The following is a 19,991-nucleotide window of genomic DNA, read 5'->3' as shown; positions in this document are numbered from 1 at the left end:
TGGTAAACAAGGAAGTCTCCTGGATGACCAGAAGGCATTTGAGCAGGTTCCACATTAGAGACAATTTAAAAGAAAAGGCTTTTAAAAAAAAAAAAAAATTACATGGTGTACTGCCTATGAAGTAAAAGTAAAATTGCCATAGTCCTAGATGACCATTGGCAGCTTCCCCGTTGAGGTAGAGCTGATTGGTGGTGATTTAGCCTGAGGATCACCACACCTCAGGCGAGGGGCAAGGCTGAGAAGGCAGAGCGCCTTCATGAATAACCTTAGTCGTCACGGAAATTGAACTTGTGCATTTGGCCTCAGTCTACATCACGAAGAGCTGTCCAGCCAACTGAGCTAAACCAACCCCCAATGTAGTTTATTTTTTAAAGCCTAGAAAACTGTAGAGCTTCAGGAAATGTAGCAGCCAAATTAGAGCAAATTAGCATTGCTGCCTCACTGCGCCAGGGACCAGGTTCAATTCCGACCTTGGGCGACCTGTGTGGTTTGCACTTTCTCCTCACGTCTGCGTGGGTTTCCTCCTGGCATTCTGGTTTCTTACCACAGTCCAAAGGTGTACAGGTTAACTGGGGTTATGGGGATGGGTGGCGGAGGAGCCGGGGTAGTGTGCTCTATCAGAGGGTCGGTGCAGACTCGAAGGGCCAAATGGCCTCCTCCTGCACTGCAGGGATTCCATTTGATGCTGAACCTTTATTTCTTCCCTGTCTGGTTTCAGAGTTTCCACCATCTGGTGCAAAATAAAACTCAGCCAGAGTACAGCTCTGTATTGCAAAGATTTCATAATTAAAGGGGCATTTCTTTAACTGGACAGCTTTATTTCTAATGTTTGCTGTTAACTCCGAAAAGGGAATCTCCAAAGCACCATCTGGTGGTGAATCATATCAATGTCAAATGCTACAAGTTGCTTTATAATAATTAAAAGTTGGATTTTTAATACAATTTTATTGTAAGGGCCCTTCCTGGTGATTTCCCGGTTTCCTATTTATTTTATTGGTATCAGTTTTGATCCATGGATCTTTAATGGACAAATACCTTGAAGTTGAGCAGATGAAGTGAGGAACTCAGTGCTATGATGTTTTAGCTTTTGAACAGAAGAAATCAACCTTTCCGACAAAGAACAAAGAACAAAGAACAAAGAAATGTACAGCACAGGAACAGGCCCTTCGGCCCTCCAAGCCCGTGCCGACCATACTGCCCGACTAAACTACAATCTTCTACACTTCCTGGGTCCGTATCCTTCTATTCCCATCCTATTCATATATTTGTCAAGATGCCCCTTAAATGTCCCTATCGTCCCTGCCTCCACTACCTCCTCCGGTAGTGAGTTCCAGGCACCCACTACCCTCTGCGTAAAAAACTTGCCTCGTACATCTACTCTAAACTTTGCCCCTCTCACCTTAAACCTATGCCCCCTAGTAATTGACCCCTCTACCCTGGGGAAAAGCCTCTGACTATCCACTCTGTCTATGCCCCTCATAATTTTGTATACCTCTATCAGGTCGCCCCTCAACCTCCTTCGTTCCAGTGAGAACAAACCGAGTTTATTCAATCGCTCCTCATAGCTTATGCCCTCCATACCAGGCAACATTCTGGTAAATCTCTTCTGCACCCTCTCTAAAGCCTCCACATCCTTCTGGTAGTGTGGCGACCAGAATTGAACACTATACTCCAAGTGTGGCCTAACTAAGGTTCTATACAGCTGCAACATGACTTGCCAATTCTTATACTCAATGCCCCGGCCAATGAAGGCAAGCATGCCGTATGCCTTCTTGACTACCTTCTCCACCTGTGTAGCCCCTTTCAGTGATCTGTGGACCTGTACTCCTAGATCTCTTTGACTTTCAATACTCCTGAGGGTTCTACCATTCACTGTATATTCCCTACCTGCATTAGCCCTTCCAAAATGCATTACCTCACATTTGTCCAGGTTAAACTCCATCTGCCATCTCTCCGCCCAAGTCTCCAGACAATCTAAATCCTGCTGTATCCTCAGACAGTCCTCATCGCTATCCGCAATTCCACCAACCTTTGTGTCGTCTGCAAACTTACTAATCAGACCAGTTACATTTTCCTCCAAATCATTTATATATACTACAAAGAGCAAAGGTCCCAGCACTGATCCCTGTGGAACACCACTGGTCACAGCCCTCCAATTAGAAAAGCATCCCTCCATTGCTACCCTCTGCCTTCTATGGCCTAGCCAGTTCTGTATCCACCTTGCCAGTTCACCCCTGATCCCGTGTGACTTCACCTTTTGTACTAGTCTACCATGAGGGACCTTGTCAAAGGCCTTACTGAAGTCCATATAGACAACATCTACTGCCCTACACTTGAGAGATCAGAGCAAATTGGTTCAATTGGTTTGCTGGTGACAAATGGATTGGACCAGAACAATATTCTGCTTGGCAACAGTCAGTGATTGGGTTCTGCCAGGTGAGGGGTTTCAGAGGACGCAGCAGAGAAAGCTCCTGAGCGCTGAAAGGAGAGGCTGTATTTTGTTCTTTGTCCCAAATGTTTCCTGCCGCTGTTGGGAGTCTGCAGAGAAGTCTCAAGGCTGATTAGTCTACAGAGTTACAGATTGAAAGCAAAGACCGAAGAAACATCTAACTGGAAGACATCCATCTCAAAAAGAGACTTTATCCATTTACATTATTTTAACACTATCTTTCCCCCGTGTTTGTCTGTCTTGTGTGTCGAGGGTGGGCGAGTTACCAAAGAGAGGGAGTTGGTGGGTATAAATTAGATAATAATTAACCAGTTGTATTCGCTGTCTATTGAATTATATAATATAATAATCTTTATTATCACAAGTAGGCTTACATTAACACTGCAATGAAGTTACTGTGAAAAGCCCCTAGTCGCCACATTCCGGCGCCTATTCGGGTACACAGAGGGAGAATTCAGAATGTCCAATTCACCTAACAGCATGTCTTTCGCGACTTGTGGGAGGAAACCGGAGCACCCGGAAGAAATCCACGCAGACAGGGAGAACATACAGACTCCACAGAGACCGTGACCCAGCCAGGAATCGAACCTGGGACCCTGGAGCTGTGAAGCAACAGTGCTACCGTGCTGCCCATACATAGTTATAGTTATTAATAAAAGTTCACGTTGTTTAAATTTACAAACCTGTGACTGTAGTTTATTGGGCAGCCAAAGACTTTGGGTATTTCAAAAATGGAAGCTGATCATGGCAGAATTGCGTTGCAACTCAGAGTTAAGTTGGGCTGGAAATGACCGCCCACCAGCCCAGGGTGTTGCAACATTATTTCTCTACATTTTTCCAGGAAACAAAGAAAAAGATCTGGCATATATAGCACCATCCTCCCCATAGGGAAACATGTTAGTGTGTATAAGACAGAAGGTCCAATCTAGATGCTGTTGCAGAATGTGGTATTTAAAAAATTAATTGGTTCGTAGAAGATAATAATCTATAACTCCAGCTGCAACAAGCGGAATTAAATCAGTTGAAATATACACATATATAGGAAATTTATTCAGCGCAAGAGGAAAGCCCTTACAGCAAGGATAAAAATGCTTAGAAAATAAAAGTTGATTGAAATACTCACCACTTGACCATTGTGAGGATTCTTATGTGCATATGGGGGTCCTCGAATGTGGTTCCACATCTGGCCAGAGGTCATAGCAAGTACAAAACACTGAGTGAAAAAAATAAGTAGATAATTAATGGGCCAGATTTTGAAACCAATGTCTGCAGCCATTGGCCTTGTTCCTGTGTGCCTCAGTTCAAAACATTTTTGCCCAGCCACTTACAGCTCCAACAAATGTTTTTGTAATCTCCTTTACCATTAATAGCAACATCATTCAGTTGCCTCCAACATATTCCTCATTCTCCTTGTCCATCATGCGAAACATCTGAGGTTCCTATCGGCCCTAACCCAGGGATCTCATATTTTTCCTAGTTTCTCTATATTCCTCAGGTCTTCTCTGAGCTTATCTAATCTCCCAGATCCACCTATTCCTACTAAACTGTGGACCAGACAATTTCCCTCACTGCCCCATTCCAGCTTTTACTGCAAATGGTTCTCTTTTCTCAGGTACTATTGTCTTTATTTCAAATCTGCCATGATCAGCCCCATTATCAACGACACTTGTAACATATTCCACACAAACACTCTTAACAGCAATGACATTTTTAATTGGTGCCAAAGTTATGTGCTGAACTATAGACTTATTTTTATTTTGTGATCCTCAAGGATCTCCAGATGAAAGAGGCATTGATCCCATTAGTTTGGAACAAATTCAAATAAAAAGGTCCCACATTCCACCATCCACTGTTTCTAACACTACAGATTTACATCAATTAATTATTTTTAATGATGTCATTTGCAACATAGGCATGTGATATCCCAACAAAGGGACAACAAACCAGGAAAAACTTAGGAATAAGCAATTTAATTTTCACTTACCAGTGCAACAAATGCCCAGCCATTTTTATTATATAGGAAATCAAGATTATTCCGCCTAAGATACACGAGTCCACCAATTATGGCAAGTAAAAATCCCAGCATCAAGGGACCAGCATAATTTGGAGGTCTTATCACTCGGATCTGTTTAAAAATGAAACAAAATGTCACTTCAAACTTTGCTTTGACAACTGTTGATATTTTATAATTACATCCAGACAATATTCTTTTAAATCACATATTTATGACAAATCATATTTTTAAATTGCAGTGTGAAACAGATCATGAACAGTTAAATGGCAACATTAAATGTATCATCCATTTCTGATGAAATGTCAAACCATGTCTGCCCATGCAGATGTGGATAAAAGATCCCATACCACTATATTGAGAGGAGGGTTTTACCAGTTGTCCTGGCCAACATTCTCCCTCAATCAATATTACCAAAACACTAATTAGTCTTTTATTTCATTGCTATCTATGGGACCTTGCTATGAGCGAATTGGCAGTCATGTTTGCCTGCATAATTCATTGGCTGCACAATGCTTAGACATGAAAGGTACTGCATAAAAATGCAAGTTCTTTATCAGTCCATTAAGTCTGTATGTTTTGCTTCACCAGTGCAAATCAATGAAATTATTCAGCGTGCACAATTCAGTGCGCAGATGAGCCACAGACAGGAAACATTGCATATTCACACAAGGTCAGAGTTCACTTGCCCAATCTCAGTTAAGACCGTTTTAGTGCCGCCGCAATGTCCCTGGCAGATACACAGGACATTTTTGCACTTTTATGTTATGTTTCCTCACATGTAGCATTTAAGGGTCTCATGTCCCCTCCAGAATTTGATTACCTAGATTGTAGGGCCAATTCTCCAATTCACGACAAAGTATCAGGTGCCACCAGGAAATTTTAATCTTTAGGAGGGGCAATATGCACATATCAAGCCACAAGTCAGATCATAAACACCTTGAAAGTTATATTAAATGTTTAAGTAGATAAATGAGTAGCATTTCATATAAAAATTAATCTACAGTCATTGGAACTTGACTAAGCTCTTTGAAATGTCGAAAGCAACAAAGATGATTCTTGGGTAACCCTCAACATTAACTGATTCTTAGATGGGATTGCTTATTTTATCCATGGCTAACCATTACCAAGAATACTTCTGATTTGCCAAACATTGCCGATAGATCGAAGATAAAGCTCCAAATTCCGCTGAAGAGATCCCAGAACATCAGGGCATTAAAAGCTCTCAGCTAGACTTGGTAATCAGTCATCCCAGAATACAAACAACTGGCAAACAAACCAACAGCCCCACAAAGTTCCATCAAGCTCTGCCTCATTCGAACCCTCCAAAGTTACTAAATTATCAAACTGTTTATCTGACCTGGAATACTGGATGAGCAGAAATTTCCTCCAATTCAATAACAGGAAGACTGAAGCTATTATTTTTGGCCGCCGCTTCAAACTCCATTCCCTCGAGACTGACTCCGTTCCATTCCATGACAACATTCCAGAACACAACTTGGATGTCATATTTGGCCGCAAATTGAATTCCAGACCCCATATTTCCACTTCCATAAAATTGTACACCTTTCTACCTGCCTTAGCTCATCTATTTAAAAACAGGTTTTGACCCAAGATGGGTTTTGCTTGGTTGGAGATATAAATATAGCAAGTTAAGAGTTGAAGTGTTTCATTTTATTGTTAAGCATTGTTTAACTGGTAATTGTAAGCTATTTCTGTGATGTTAGGGTAGCTTTAATACTGTTAATAAGGTTTGTTTTAATACATCATATTTTGATTTGTGCATGGAATCACTTCTGGAGCAAAGTATCCTTTCCTCAGTGTCTTACAAATTTAAAAAAACTATTGGGGCCTCTGTCCAGTATCCTAGCAAATGTTGGGGTCTGGTCCAGGATCGTAATAAGTGTTTCAGCAGCCTAGTACTCCAACAGACATTTTTTTCATTTTCTTAGCTCTAGGGACAAGATTTCCTATTCTTGCAGAGATCTCCTGTGTTGGAGACTGCTAAGAGATTTACTAGATTGATATCTGAAATGAGCGAATTGTCTTATGATAGGTCGGAAAAGCTGGATTTGTTTCCAATAGAGTTTAGAAGAGTGAGGGGTGACTTGCCTGAGTGTATAAGATCCTAAATGGCATTCACAAGGCAGACGCGGAAAAGATGGTCCCTCTACTGGACGAGTCCAGAATTAGGGGACACTGTTTAAAAACCATGAGTCGCCTTTCTCAGACAGAGATGAAGAGAAATTATTTCTCACATAGGGTTATGTAAATCTGGACTACTGTCTCAGAATGCAGTAGAGCGGGGTTACTGAATATCTTTAAGGCAGAGGGAGATTGATTCCCTTGCCCAACAAGAATCTACGGTTATGGGAATGTGGAACTCAACAAAAACAGATCAGCTCGAAGGGGGCAAAAGGCTTAGGTCTGTTCCTATTTTATACGCTTAAGAAATATTGTAAATCCAGCGGCACTGCAATATCCATTGGGAAGATTGCTAAAAATAACTTGTTTTATATTATTTTGGTCACTTAAAGATGGGCTTTTACATACGCATTTCTCTTGATTTAGTTTTATGTGCCCTTTTCAAGAAATCACAACTTTTAGGGTGTTAATACTCAACTACAGTACATCAAAACAGATTTTATCAAAAAATACTTTGGAAGCATCAGTTAGGTCATAGACACATTTGTTCAGTTTCCATAATTGTCCTTGTGTCTGCTGTCTCTTTGATCAACTTCAGAAATAACTCTCTGAAAAGTATCAGCCTGCAAAAATGTGTTTTTAAGTCAAATGACCTATACTCCCATGAGTATGTGACAAAAACAGCCAAGATGATTTAAGATTACTTTCCCAGCTGTGGGAGAGTTCACACTTGCATCTGCATTACCCAGTCGTTCTTCAAAAACCCAAGTCACTGGCCTTGTTTTAGCCTTACAATTCCGACAGCGGGAACCTTTCCAGTACAAAGCCACCTAAGTGACAAAATGGGTTGCCTTTATCTGTTCCTCACAAACTCTTAACAATCGAATTCCCTTTGTTTTGCCTCATTAATTTACCCTCAAGATCACTGACATTAGGACTTGGGGGTTCTAGTTCTGTTACAAGACTATTGGGGTCTTTATTTCATCACGGAAAATCCCAAGGCTTTTTACACTTACATAAAAAGCAAGAGGGTAGCCAGGGAAAGGGTTGGCCCACTGAAGGATAGGCAAGGGAATCTATGTGTGGAGCCAGAGGAAATGGGCGAGGTACTAAATGAATACTTTGCATCAGTATTCACCAAAGAGAAGGAATTGGTAGATGTTGAGTCTGGAGAAGGGGGTGTAGATAGCCTGGGTCACATTGTGATCCAAAAAGACGAGGTGTTGGGTGTCTTAAAAAATATTAAGGTAGATAAGTCCCCAGGGCCGGATGGGATCTACCCCAGAATACTGAAGGAGGCTGGAGAGGAAATTGCTGAGGCCTTGACAGAAATCTTTGGATCCTCGCTGTCTTCAGGGGATGTCCCGGAGGACTGGAGAATAGCCAATGTTGTTCCTCTGTTTAAGAAGGGTGGCAGGGATAATCCCGGGAACTACAGGCCGGTGAGCCTTACTTCAGTGGTAGGGAAATTACTGGAGAGAATTCTTCGAGACAGGATCTACTCCCATTTGGAAGCAAATGGACGTATTAGTGAGAGGCAGCACGGTTTTGTGAAGGGGAGGTCGTGTCTCACTAACTTGATAGAGTTTTTCGAGGAGGTCACTAAGATGATTGATGCAGGTAGGGCAGTAGATGTTGTCTATATGGACTTCAGTAAGGCCTTTGACAAGGTCCCTCATGGTAGACTAGTACAAAAGGTGAAGTCACACGGGATCAGGGGTGAACTGGCAAGATGGATACAGAACTGGCTAGGCCATAGAAGGCAGAGGGTAGCAATGGAGGGATGCTTTTCTAATTGGAGGGCTGTGACCAGTGGTGTTCCACAGGGATCAGTGCTGGGACCTTTGCTCTTTGTAGTATATATAAATGATTTGGAGGAAAATGTAACTGGTCTGATTAGTAAGTTTGCAGACGACACAAAGGTTGGTGGAATTGCGGATAGCGATGAGGACTGTCTGAGGATACAGCAGGATTTAGATTGTCTGGAGACTTGGGCGGAGAGATGGCAGATGGAGTTTAACCTGGACAAATGTGAGGTAATGCATTTTGGAAGGGCTAATGCAGGTAGGGAATATACAGTGAATGGTAGAACCCTCAAGAGTATTGAAAGTCAAAGAGATCTAGGAGTACAGGTCCACAGATCACTGAAAGGGGCTACACAGGTGGAGAAGGTAGTCAAGAAGGCATACGGCATGCTTGCCTTCATTGGCCGGGGCATTGAGTATAAGAATTGGCAAGTCATGTTGCAGCTGTATAGAACCTTAGTTAGGCCACACTTGGAGTATAGTGTTCAATTCTGGTCGCCACACTACCAGAAGGATGTGGAGGCTTTAGAGAGGGTGCAGAAGAGATTTACCAGAATGTTGCCTGGTATGGAGGGCATAAGCTATGAGGAGCGATTGAATAAACTCGGTTTGTTCTCACTGGAACGAAGGAGGTTGAGGGGCGACCTGATAGAGGTATACAAAATTATGAGGGGCATAGACAGAGTGGATAGTCAGAGGCTTTTCCCCAGGGTAGAGGGGTCAATTACTAGGGGGCATAGGTTTAAGGTGAGAGGGGCAAAGTTTAGAGTAGATGTACGAGGCAAGTTTTTTACGCAGAGGGTAGTGGGTGCCTGGAACTCACTACCGGAGGAGGTAGTGGAGGCAGGGACGATAGGGACATTTAAGGGGCATCTTGACAAATATATGAATAGGATGGGAATAGAAGGATACGGACCCAGGAAGTGTAGAAGATTGTAGTTTAGTCGGGCAGTATGGTCGGCACGGGCTTGGAGGGCCGAAGGGCCTGTTCCTGTGCTGTACATTTCTTTGTTCTTTGTTTGTAATCTAATCAGGTTACAGTCTCTACTCACACTTCTGGAGTCTGTCAGGAACACTACGGAGCTCTCACTCTTGCACTACGGGAGGTTCTTTCTCCAGCATGAGATTGCATTCTGACATGAGAGTCAGCTCCAAATATCTGTACTTGCACTGCACTTTCTTACTCCCTACTCTGCTGGTCTTCCTGCATTTAGTCTTGAATGTGTACAGGTCCTCAGCCTTGATGAAAGCCTGCCTCTTTACATGTGTAGCATTCAAATGTGAAGAAATCTGTCAAATCTTCTGGAGCAGACTTGTCCAAGGTTCGGCCCGGGGGCCAGATGCGGCCCGCAATGCCCCTCTACGTATCCCCCCCCCCCCACCCCACAAAGAGGTCTTCAAACTTTCTGTCAACCAGTTGAGTTTCAATGCAAGATTCTGCTTGGAGCTGCTCCACCAATCACAGACAGTTCCTTTGAGCTTGCTGTGGAGGGAAAAAAATATTCTCTGATTTGTGCAGCAGCTCACAGAACATCACTGTAGGAGTTCCTCAGGGTTGTGTCCCAGGCCCAGTCATCTTCAGCTGTTTCATTAATGACGTCCAGTGAATCATACTGTCAGAAGCGGATGACTACGCAATGTTCAGCACGACTCCTCAGATAATGAAGCAGTCCATGTCCAAATGCAGCAAGGCGTGGACAATATTCAGGCTAGGGCTGACAAGTGGCAAGTTACATTCGCACCACACAAGTGCCAGGCAAAGACCATCTCTTACAAGAGAGGATCTAACCATCGTCCCTTGGCATTCAACCATCGCCGAATCGCCCAAAATCAACATCTTGGGGATTAAATGTGAACACTGTTCCAAAACTGAATTGGACCAGCCATATTAATTCTGCGGCTACCAGTGCAGGTCAAATGCTAGGAATCCTACAACGAGTAACTCATCTCCTGACCCCCAACGCCTGTCCACCATCTATAAAGGCATAAGTCAGGAGTGAAATGGAATATTCTCCACTTGACTGGATGAGTGCAGCTCCAACAACATTCAAGAAGATCGACACCATCCAGAACAAAGCAGCTCGCTTGATTGCTACCCCTTCCACAAACATTCAATCCCTCCACCACCGAACAGAGGCAGCAGTGATAATCATTTTCAAGATGCACTATAGGAACGTGCCAAGGTTCCTTAGCAGCGCCTTCCAAACCCACAACCATCCAGAAGAACAAGAGCAGCAGATACCTGGGAACCACACCACCTGGAGGTTCCCCTCAAAATCACTCACCACTGGGGCAGCTTGATGGCGCAGTGGTTAGCATTGCTGCCTCACGGCGCAGAATTCCCAGGTTCGATCCCGGCTCTGGGTCACTGTCCGTGTGGAGTTTGCACATTCTCCCGTGTTTGCATGCATTTTGTCCCCACAACCCAAAGATGTGCAGGGTAGGTGGATTGGCCACGCTAATTTGCCCCTTAATTGGAAAAAATGAATTGGGTACTCTAAATGTATTTTTAAAAAATCACTCACCACCCTGACTTGGAAATATATCACTGTTCCTTCACTGCTGCTGGGTCAAAATCAAAGAACAAAGACAAGTACAGCACAGAAACTGGCCCTTTGGCCCTCCAAGACTGCGCCGGCCATGCTGCCCGTCTAAACTAAAATCTTGGCTTCCGGTGGGGTGGGCGAGCAGGGCGGCCGCAAAAAAAAAAAAGAGCTCCCGCCGGTGGCCGCGATTTCAGGGAAATCCCCAAGCCTTCACGCACCCTCCCCGACTATCGCCGGCCTTTGGGGCCGCCACGAGCAGCCAGTGGGGCCCGTTTAAAAGCGGGTGAAGAACCCCGCGCGGGTGTCGGGCGCTGAGGTGCCGGCCCGGCAGGTCAGAGCAGCGGGGGCGGAGCTTCAAAGAGGTTGAGGCGGCAGGCCCGAGCGCCATGTAGGGAGGGTGCGCCACGCGGATGGCTCCCACCTAGGAAGAAGGTGGTTGAAGCCTGGTCCCAGGTGAATGTAGAGGAGAAAGAAAGAAGATTTATGGAAGTTTGGTAAAAGTTTTTTTTTCAAAAAAGAATGTCAGATTGATGAAGGGCAGGAGGGTGAAGGGGGAGAGAGGAGAAAGGAAAGAAGATAAAAAACAATAAGCCGCTAAAAGATGCGAAAAGCAGCGTCAAAGAAAGGAGGAAACGCGGGTTCGCCGCCGAAGGAGAAGACGAGCAAAAGCAAAAGTGTTGACAGGATAGCGGAAGTCGAACTGCAAGGCGGGGCCGCACTACTTACTGTGGAGAAGATGACCGAGGTGATGGTGGCGGAGCTGGAAAAACATTTGGTGAGGCACATGGAGATCCTGAGGAAAGAGATGGTGGTCGTGGTGAGGTCATTGTTGGAGGAGGCAATCGGCCCGATCAGGGTGGAGGTGGCAAAGGCATTGGCTGAGGTGAGAGAGCAGGGCGAGAAGATGAAGGAGGTGGAGGAGGCCGTGACACGACACAGCGACCAGGTCACCTCGATGGGGGGCGAGCTGCGGAGAGTGGTGGACTTGCCCGAAGGGACAGAGGGCCCAAGGCCAATGCAATACTTTGCTAAGAAGTTGGCGGAGCTGATGGGGGAGGGTGAGAACCCCACCCTGTACGAGCTAGACCGAGCTCATCGATCATTAAGGCCGAAGCCCAAAGTGAACGAGCCGCCAAGGGCAGTAATTATCTGTTTCCATAAGTTTTGCATGAAGGAGAAAGTATTAAGCTGGGCGAAGCAGAAGCGTGAGGTGCTGTGGGATGGTACTGCGGTTCGGATCTACCGGGACTGGACGGCGGAGTTGGCAAAAAGACGAGTGGCGTTTGGGTGAGTGAAGGCAGCTTTGTACAAGAAGGGGGTGCGATTTGGTGTGGTGTACCCGGCGAAGTTGAGAGTAACATATAAAGCCAAAGTCTTTTATTTTGAGACAGCGAAGGCGGCTGAGGCGTTCGTGAGGGCAGAAGGCTTGGAACAGAGTTCAAGTTAATGGCGTTCTGTGTTGCGACGGTTAAATGTTATTTTAGTGAACTGTAGGGGTTGGATTGTTGGGTTTGTTTTGATGTTTCCTTCTCTGGGACTGGGCGGAAGGGGGCGAGAGGTATTGGCGGGGGGGGGGGGGGGGGGGGGGGGGGGGGGGGGGGGGGGGGGAGCCACCCGCGCTAGCTAACTAGAGTCAGTTAGTGAACGGGGGTGAGGTGAGAGGAGGACTGCGGACGTTGGGAGCCGATAGCAGGCTTCAATGGGCCTACGAGGCGAGCAAGAGGGGGTGGAGGGAGGGATGTTGGGGGATGTTTTTGTTGGGGGGGTTCTTGGGGGGGGGGGAAGGGGTTCGATGTTAACAATGGACAGGGGCAGGTCAGGCTTATGGGGCAGGGCACGGTGGTATGGTGATGGTGGATAAGAAAGGGGGGGGGGGGAGAGACCCCCAGTAAGGATAATCACGTGGAACGTGAGAGGGCTAGGAGGTCCGGTCAAGGGTGCTTGCACATCTTAAAAGCCGATGTAGCAATGCTGCAGGAGACTCACTTGAGGGTGAAGGACCAGGTGAGACTTAAAAAGGGCTGGGTTAGCCAAGTGTTTCACTCCGGATTTGATGGAAGGGCTCGAGGGGTAGCGGTGCTGGTCAGCAAAAGGGTACGCTTCCAGATGGAGAAGGTGGTGGCAGATCAGGGGGGTAGATGTGTGATTGTGACAGGGGCATTGGAGGGGAGATTAGTGGCGCTGTTAAGTGTATACGGTCCCAATTGGGACGATGTGGGATTTGCGAGGAAGGTGTTTGGGGCTATTCCCGACTTAGACACGCATAAGCTGATTTGGGGGGGGGGGGGCTGGAACCTGGTGCAGGAGCCAAGGTTGGACAGATCACGGCCGCGCTGGCTGGTCCCATCAGGGGGGGGCGAAGGCGCTGGCTGGGCTAATGGTGGAAATGGGAGGGGTGGATCCTTGGCGGTTCCTGCACCCAAGGGAACGGGAGTATTCTTTTTTTCTCAGCGGTCCATAAGGTACACTCGCGGATCGACTTTTTGGTGGTGGGGAAGGCTTTGCTGGCTGGAGTCAAGGGGTCGGAATACTCTGCAATTGCAGTGTCAGATCACGCTCCACATTGGGTGGATATGGTGCTAGAGAAGGGGGCAGCGCAGAGACCGGGGTGGAAACTGGATGTGGGACTTTTGGGGAACCAAGTATTCTGTGAGAAAATTGAAAAGGTAATTAAGGAATATGTAGGTTTCTATTGTACGGGTGAGGTGTCGAAGGCAGTCGTCTGGGAGGCTCTAAAGGCGGCGGTGAGAGGCGAGGTAATTTTGTTTAAGGCCAGGGTGGATAAGGAGGAGAAGTTGGAGCGGCAGAAGGTAATAGATGAGATGTTGGAGGTAGATAGAGGTATGCAGAGGATGGGGACCCGGCGAAGCTGGAAAAGAGGAAGGAACTACAGGCGAGCTTCGACCGACTGTCCACCAGGAAGGCGGTGCGCCAACTGAGACGAGCAAGGGGTGCAGTTTATGAACATGGAGATGTTAGGTCAGCTCCGGAGGGAGGCAGCGCAAGGGAAATTCTTCAGGTGAAGGATAGGGCAGGGATGGTGGTGGCCCCAGTGCTGATGAATAAGGTTTTTGAGGAGTTTTATGAGAGGTTGTACAAGTCAGAGCCACTCGGAGGAGACCGTGAGATGCAGGAATTTCTCGATGGGTTGGAGTACCCGAGGATAGGGGAGGGGGACAGGGCTACATTAGAAGGAGCAGGAGATAAAGGATGCGATTGGGAGGATGCAGTCGGGGAAGGTGGCAGGGCCGGATGGGTTTCCGGTGGAATATTATAAAAAGTTTAAGGATAGGTTGGCACCCCTGATGGTGGGGATGTTTGAGGAGGCGATAGGGAAGGGGGTGTTGCCGCAAACCTTGGGGCAGGCATCGATTTCCCGGTTACTAAAAAAAGATAAGGATCCGACGGAGTGTGGGTCGTATCGTACCACATCACTTCTGAATGTGGACGTAAAAGTGTTGGCCAAGGTACTGGCGAGTAGGCTGGAGGTGTGCCTCCCGAAGGTAATAGGGGAGGATCAGACGGGGTTCGTGAAAGGGAGGCAGCTCTTTTCAAACATTAGGAGGGTTTTGAAAGTTGTTATGGCACCGGCGGAAAGAAAGGAAACAGAGGTAGTTGTGGCATTGGACGCCGAGAAGGCATTTGATCGGGTAGAATGGGGGTACCTGATGGCAGTGCTGGAGCGGTTTGGGATTGGACCAAGGTTTGTGAACTGGGTAAAGCTATTATATAAGGAACCAAAGGCGAGTGTCCGCACAAATAATATCAGTTCGAGATATTTCTCTCTCCACCGTGGGACGAGACAGGGATGTCCTATGTCCCCCCTGCTGTTTGCACTTGCGATTGAGCCGTTGGCCATCGCATTGATAAGTTCGGGAGCATGGAAAGGAATAGTGTGGGGGGGATAGAGCATAGGGTGTCCTTATATGGCTACAGGGATGGTGCAGGTGGGAGGAATTCAGATTTCTGGATAACTGGGGCTCTTTCTGGGGTAGGTGGGACCTCTACAGACAGGATGGTCTACATCTGAACCTGAGGGGCACAAATATCCTTGGGGGGGGGGGGGGGGGGGGGGGGGGGGGGGAGATTTGTTAGTGCTCTTTGGGGGGGTTTAAACTAATGCAGCAGGGGCATGGGAACCTGGATTGTAGTTTTAGGGTACGAGAGATTGAGAGTATAGAGGTCAGGAGCACAGAATTGACTTCGCAGGAGGGGGACAGTGTTCAGGTAGGTGGTTTGAAGTGTGTCTACTTCAATGCCAGGAGTATACGAAATAAGGTAGGGGAACTGGCAGCATGGGTTGGTACCTGGGACTTCGATGTTGTGGCCATTTCAGAGACATGGATAGAGCAGGGACAGGAATGGTTGTTGCAGGTTCCGGGGTTTAGGTGTTTTAGTAAGCTCAGAGAAGGAGGCAAAAGAGGGGAAGGTGTGGCACTGCTAGTCAAAAACAGTATTACGGTGGCAGAGAGGATGCTCGATGGGGACTCTTCTTCCAAGGTAGTATGGGCTGAGGTTAGAAACAGGAAAGGAAAGGTCACTCTGTTGGGAGTTTTCTATAGGCCTCCAAATAGTTCTAGGGATGTAGAGGAAAGGATGGCGAAGATGATTCTGGATAAGAGTGAAAGTAACACGGTAGTTATTATGGGAGACTTTAACTTTCCAAATATTGACTGGAAAAGATATAGCTCGAGTACATTAGATGGGTCGTTTTTTGTACAATGTGTGCAGGAGGGTTTCCTGACACAATATGTTGACAGGCCAACAAGAGGAGAGGCCACATTGGATTTGGTTTTGGGTAATGAACCAGGTCAGGTGTTAGATTTGGAGGTAGGTGAGCACTTTGGGGACAGTGACAACAATTCGGTGACGTTTACGTTAGTGATGGAAAGGGATAAGTATACCCCGCAGGGCAAGAGTTATAGCTGGGGGAAGGGCAATTATGATGCCATTAGACATGACTTGGGGGGGATAGGTTGGAGAAGTAGGCTGCAAGTGTTGGGCACACTGGATATGTGGAGCTGGTTTAAGGAACAGCTACTGCGTGTTCTTGATAAGTACGTACCGGTCAGGCAGGGAGGAAGGCATCGAGCGAGGGAACCGTGGTTTACCAAAGAAGTGGAATCTCTTGTTAAGAGGAAGAAGGAGGCCTATGTGAAGATGAGGAGTGAAGTTTCAGTTGGGGCGCTTGATAGTTACAAGGTAGCGAGGAAGGATCTAAAGAGAGAGCTAAGACGAGCAAGGAGGGGACATGAGAAGTATTTGGCAGGTAGGATCAAGGAAAACCCAAAAGCTTTCTATAGGTATGTCAGGAATAAAAGAATGACTAGGGTAAGAGTCGGGCCAGTCAAGGACAGGGATGGGAAGTTGTGTGTGGAGTCTGAAGAGATAGGCGAGATACTAAACAAATATTTTTCGTCAGTAAACATTCAGGAAAAAGATAATGTTGTGGAGGAGAATGCTGAGACCCAGGCTATTAGAATAGATGGCATTGAGGTACGTAGGCAAGAGGTGTTGGCAATTCTGGACAGGCTGAAAATAGATAAGTCTCCGGGGCCGGATGGGATTTATCCTAGGATTCTCTGGGAAGCCAGGGAAGAGATTGCTGGGCCTTTGGCTTTGATTTTTATGTCATCATTGGCTACAGGAATAGTGCCAGAGGACTGGAGGATAGCAAATGTGGTCCCTTTGTTCAAGAAGGGGAGTAGAGACAACCCCGGCAACTATAGACCGGTGAGCCTCACGTCTGTTGTGGGTAAAGTCTTGGAGGGGATTATAAGAGACAAGATTTATAATCATCTAGATAGGAATAATATGGTCAGGGATAGTTAGCATGGCTTTGTGAAGGGTAGGTCATGCCTCACAAACCTTATTGAGTTCTTTGAGAAGGTGACTGAACAGGTAGACGAGGGTAGAGCAGTTGATGTGGCGTATATGGATTTCAGTAAAGCGTTTGAGAAGGTTCCCCACGGTAGGCTATTGCAGAAAATATGGAGGCTGGGGATTGAGGGTGATTTAGAGATGTGGATCAGAAATTGGCTAGCTGAAAGAAGACAGAGGGTGGTGGTTGATGGGAAATGTTCAGAATGGAGTTCAGTTACAAGTGGTGTACCACAAGGATCTGTTCTGGGGCCGTTGCTGTTTGTCATTTTTATCAATGACCTAGAGGAGGGCGCAGAAGGGTGGGGGAGTAAATTTGCAGACGACACTAAAGTCGGTGGTGTTGTCGACAGTGCGGAAGGATGTAGCAGGTTACAGAGGGATATAGGTAAGCTGCAGAGCTGGGCTGAGAGGTGGCAAATGGAGTTTAATGTAGAGAAGTGTGAGGTGATTCACTTTGGAAGGAATAACAGGAATGCGGAATATTTGGCTAATGGTAAAGTTCTTGAAAGTGTGGATGAGCAGAGGGATCTAGGTGTCCATGTACATAGATCCCTGAAAGTTGCCACCCAGGTTGATAGGGTTGTGAAGAAGGCCTATGGAGTGTTGGCCTTTATTGGTAGAGGGATTGAGTTCCGGAGTCGGGAGGTCATGTTGCAGCTGTACAGAACTCTGGTACGGCCGCATTGGGAGTATTGCGTACAGTTCTGGTCACCGCATTATAGGAAGGACGTGGAGGCTTTGGAGCGGGTGCAGAGGAGATTTACCAGGATGTTGCCTGGTATGGAGGGAAAATCTTATGAGGAAAGGCTGATGGACTTGAGGTTGTTTTCGTTGGAGAGAAGAAGGTTAAGAGGAGACTTAATAGAGGCATACAAAATGATCAGGGGGTTGGATAGGGTGGACAGTGAGAGCCTTCTCCCGCGGATGGATATGGCTGGCACGAGGGGACATAACTTTAAACTGAGGGGTAATAGATATAGGACAGAGGTCAGAGGTAGGTTCTTCACGCAAAGAGTAGTGAGGCCGTGGAATGCCCTACCTGCTACAGTAGTGAACTCACCAACATTGAGGGCATTTAAAAGTTTATTGGATAAACATATGGATGATAATGGCATAGTGTAGGTTAGATGGCTTTTGGTTTTTGACTTCCCATGTCGGTGCAACATTGTGGGCCGAAGGGCCTGTACTGCGCTGTATCGTTCTATGTTCTATGCCGACGACTTGCTGCTGTATGTGTCGGAGCCGAGTGCGTCGATAGGAGGAATATTGGAGCTACCGCGGGTATTTAGGTCTTTCTCGGGGTACAAGTTGAACCTGGACAAGAGTGAGTACTTTGTGTTGTCTCGGCCGGGGGTGGGGGCAGGGGTGGGGGGGCTGCCATTCTGGAGAGCAGGGACTCATTTTAGGTATCTGGGGGTGCAGGTTGCCTGGGAGTGGGGGAGGCTTCACAGGTACAACATCACTAGTTTGGTGGGGAGAGTGAAAGCCGATCTGGCAAGGTGGGACGGCCTTCCTCTGTCACTGGCAGGTCGGGTACAGGCGGTTAAAATGAATGTGCTGCCGCGATTCCTGTTTATTTTTCAACGCCTACCGATTTTCCTGCCAAAGTCATTTTTCAGGGAGATTGAGGGAAGGATTACCTCATTCATATGGGGAGGGAAGGTGGCCAGAGTGAGAAAGGTGCTGCTACAGTGGGGAAGGCAGGCAGGGGGTTTGGGTCTCCCGAACTTGTTGTACTACTACTGGGTAGCGAATGTGGAGAAAGTGCGGAGCTGGGTCAGAGGGGTGGATTCTCAGTGGGTCAGAATGGAGGAGAGTTTGTGCAGGGGGTCGGGGCTGAAGGCACTTGCAACAGCGCCGCTCCAGAAAGCTCCAGGGAAATATTCAGGGAATCCGTTAAGAATAGCTTCATTGAAAATCTGGAGGCAGTTTCGCCAACACTTTGGGTTGGGTTTAGGGTCAAGGGAAATGCCGATTCGGGGGAACCACAGAGATGAGCCAGGGAGGTGGGATGGAAGTTTTCGGAAATGGGAAGAGAAGGGGATTAAGACGCTAAAAGATTTGTTTCTTCGGGGTCGGTTTGCAGGATTGAGGGAGCTGGAAACGAAGTATGGGCTGGAGCAGGGAGAAGGGTTTAGGTACATGCAGGTTCGGGATTTTGCCAGGAAGGAGATACAGTGCTTCCCAGAGGAACCGGCCTCCACATTGCTGAAGGAGGTGTTGACGACAAGGGGGCAGTGTCAGCGGTGTACGGAGCTATTCTGAACGAGGATAAGGCACCACTGGAAGGGATCAAAGCAAAGTGGGAGGAAGAGTTGGGAGAGGTTACAGAGGAGGGGGTCTGGTGTGAGGTACTCCAGAGAGTGAATGCCTCCACCTCATGTGCGAGGTTGGGGCTGATACAGCTGAAGGTGGTATATAGAGCGCACCTCACGAGGGCGAGGATGAGCCGATTTTTTGAAGGAGTAGAGGATGTGTGTGAGCATGCGTGCGGGGGGGGGGGGGGGGGGGGGGGGGGGGGGGGGGGGGGGGGGGGGGGGGGGGGGGGGGGGGGGCGGGGGGGGGGGGGGGAGATCACGTTCATATGTTTTGGTCCTGTCCAAAGCTAGGGGAGTACTAGGTGGTGTTTAGGGTAATTTCCAAGGTGGTGCGTGTGAAACTGGACCCAGGTCCCCAGGAGGCCATATTCGGGGTGTCGGACCAGCCAGGGTTGGAAACGGGAGCGGAGGCAGATATCATAGCCTTCCTGCTGGGAAGGAGAGCAGCCTCTCCACCCAGTGCCCTGGCGGGGGACCTGTTGGAATACTTGACCCTTGAGAAGGTTAAGTTCCAACCGAGGGGAAGCTCCGAGGGGTTTGACAAGTCATGGGCACTATTTATTATGCACGTTCAAGAACTGGGTAACATCGAACATTAGTTGGGGGGGGGGGTTGTGTAGATTAAGGGTGACTATGGGTAATCCCTGATTCCCCACATCTGAGGGACATGACTCACTCTCGAGGGGTGTCCTGCCGCCCACACTGGCACAGGCCTCAATCTCACTGATCTCCAAAAAAGACAAAAAGACCCGACGGAGTCTTGAACACTGATGCCAATGTCCTGGCGAAAGCTCTGGTGAAGTTACTGGAGAGCCCCTTACCAGACATAATCGC

General features: G+C 47.3%; 1 protein-coding gene across 1 annotated transcript in view; it reads right to left on the bottom strand.

Annotated features, from left to right (window-relative positions):
• Positions 1 to 19,991, bottom strand: part of LOC140421207 (dolichyl-diphosphooligosaccharide--protein glycosyltransferase subunit MAGT1-like) — a 69,065-nt gene that overhangs the window by 19,396 nt on the left and 29,678 nt on the right. Inside the window, exons 5-6 of the mRNA XM_072505737.1 lie at positions 4,434 to 4,574; positions 3,573 to 3,662 (exon numbers count right to left, since the gene is read on the bottom strand). Of these exons, the coding sequence (XP_072361838.1) occupies positions 3,573 to 3,662; positions 4,434 to 4,574 (231 nt within the window). The remainder of the gene's footprint in view (positions 1 to 3,572; positions 3,663 to 4,433; positions 4,575 to 19,991) is intronic.

The sequence above is a fragment of the Scyliorhinus torazame genome, chromosome 5 (assembly GCF_047496885.1).
Source record: "Scyliorhinus torazame isolate Kashiwa2021f chromosome 5, sScyTor2.1, whole genome shotgun sequence".
Taxonomy (NCBI): Eukaryota; Metazoa; Chordata; class Chondrichthyes; order Carcharhiniformes; family Scyliorhinidae; genus Scyliorhinus; species Scyliorhinus torazame.
The sequence above is the reverse complement of the archived record's forward strand: the minus strand, read 5'-3'. Positions and strand labels throughout refer to the sequence as shown.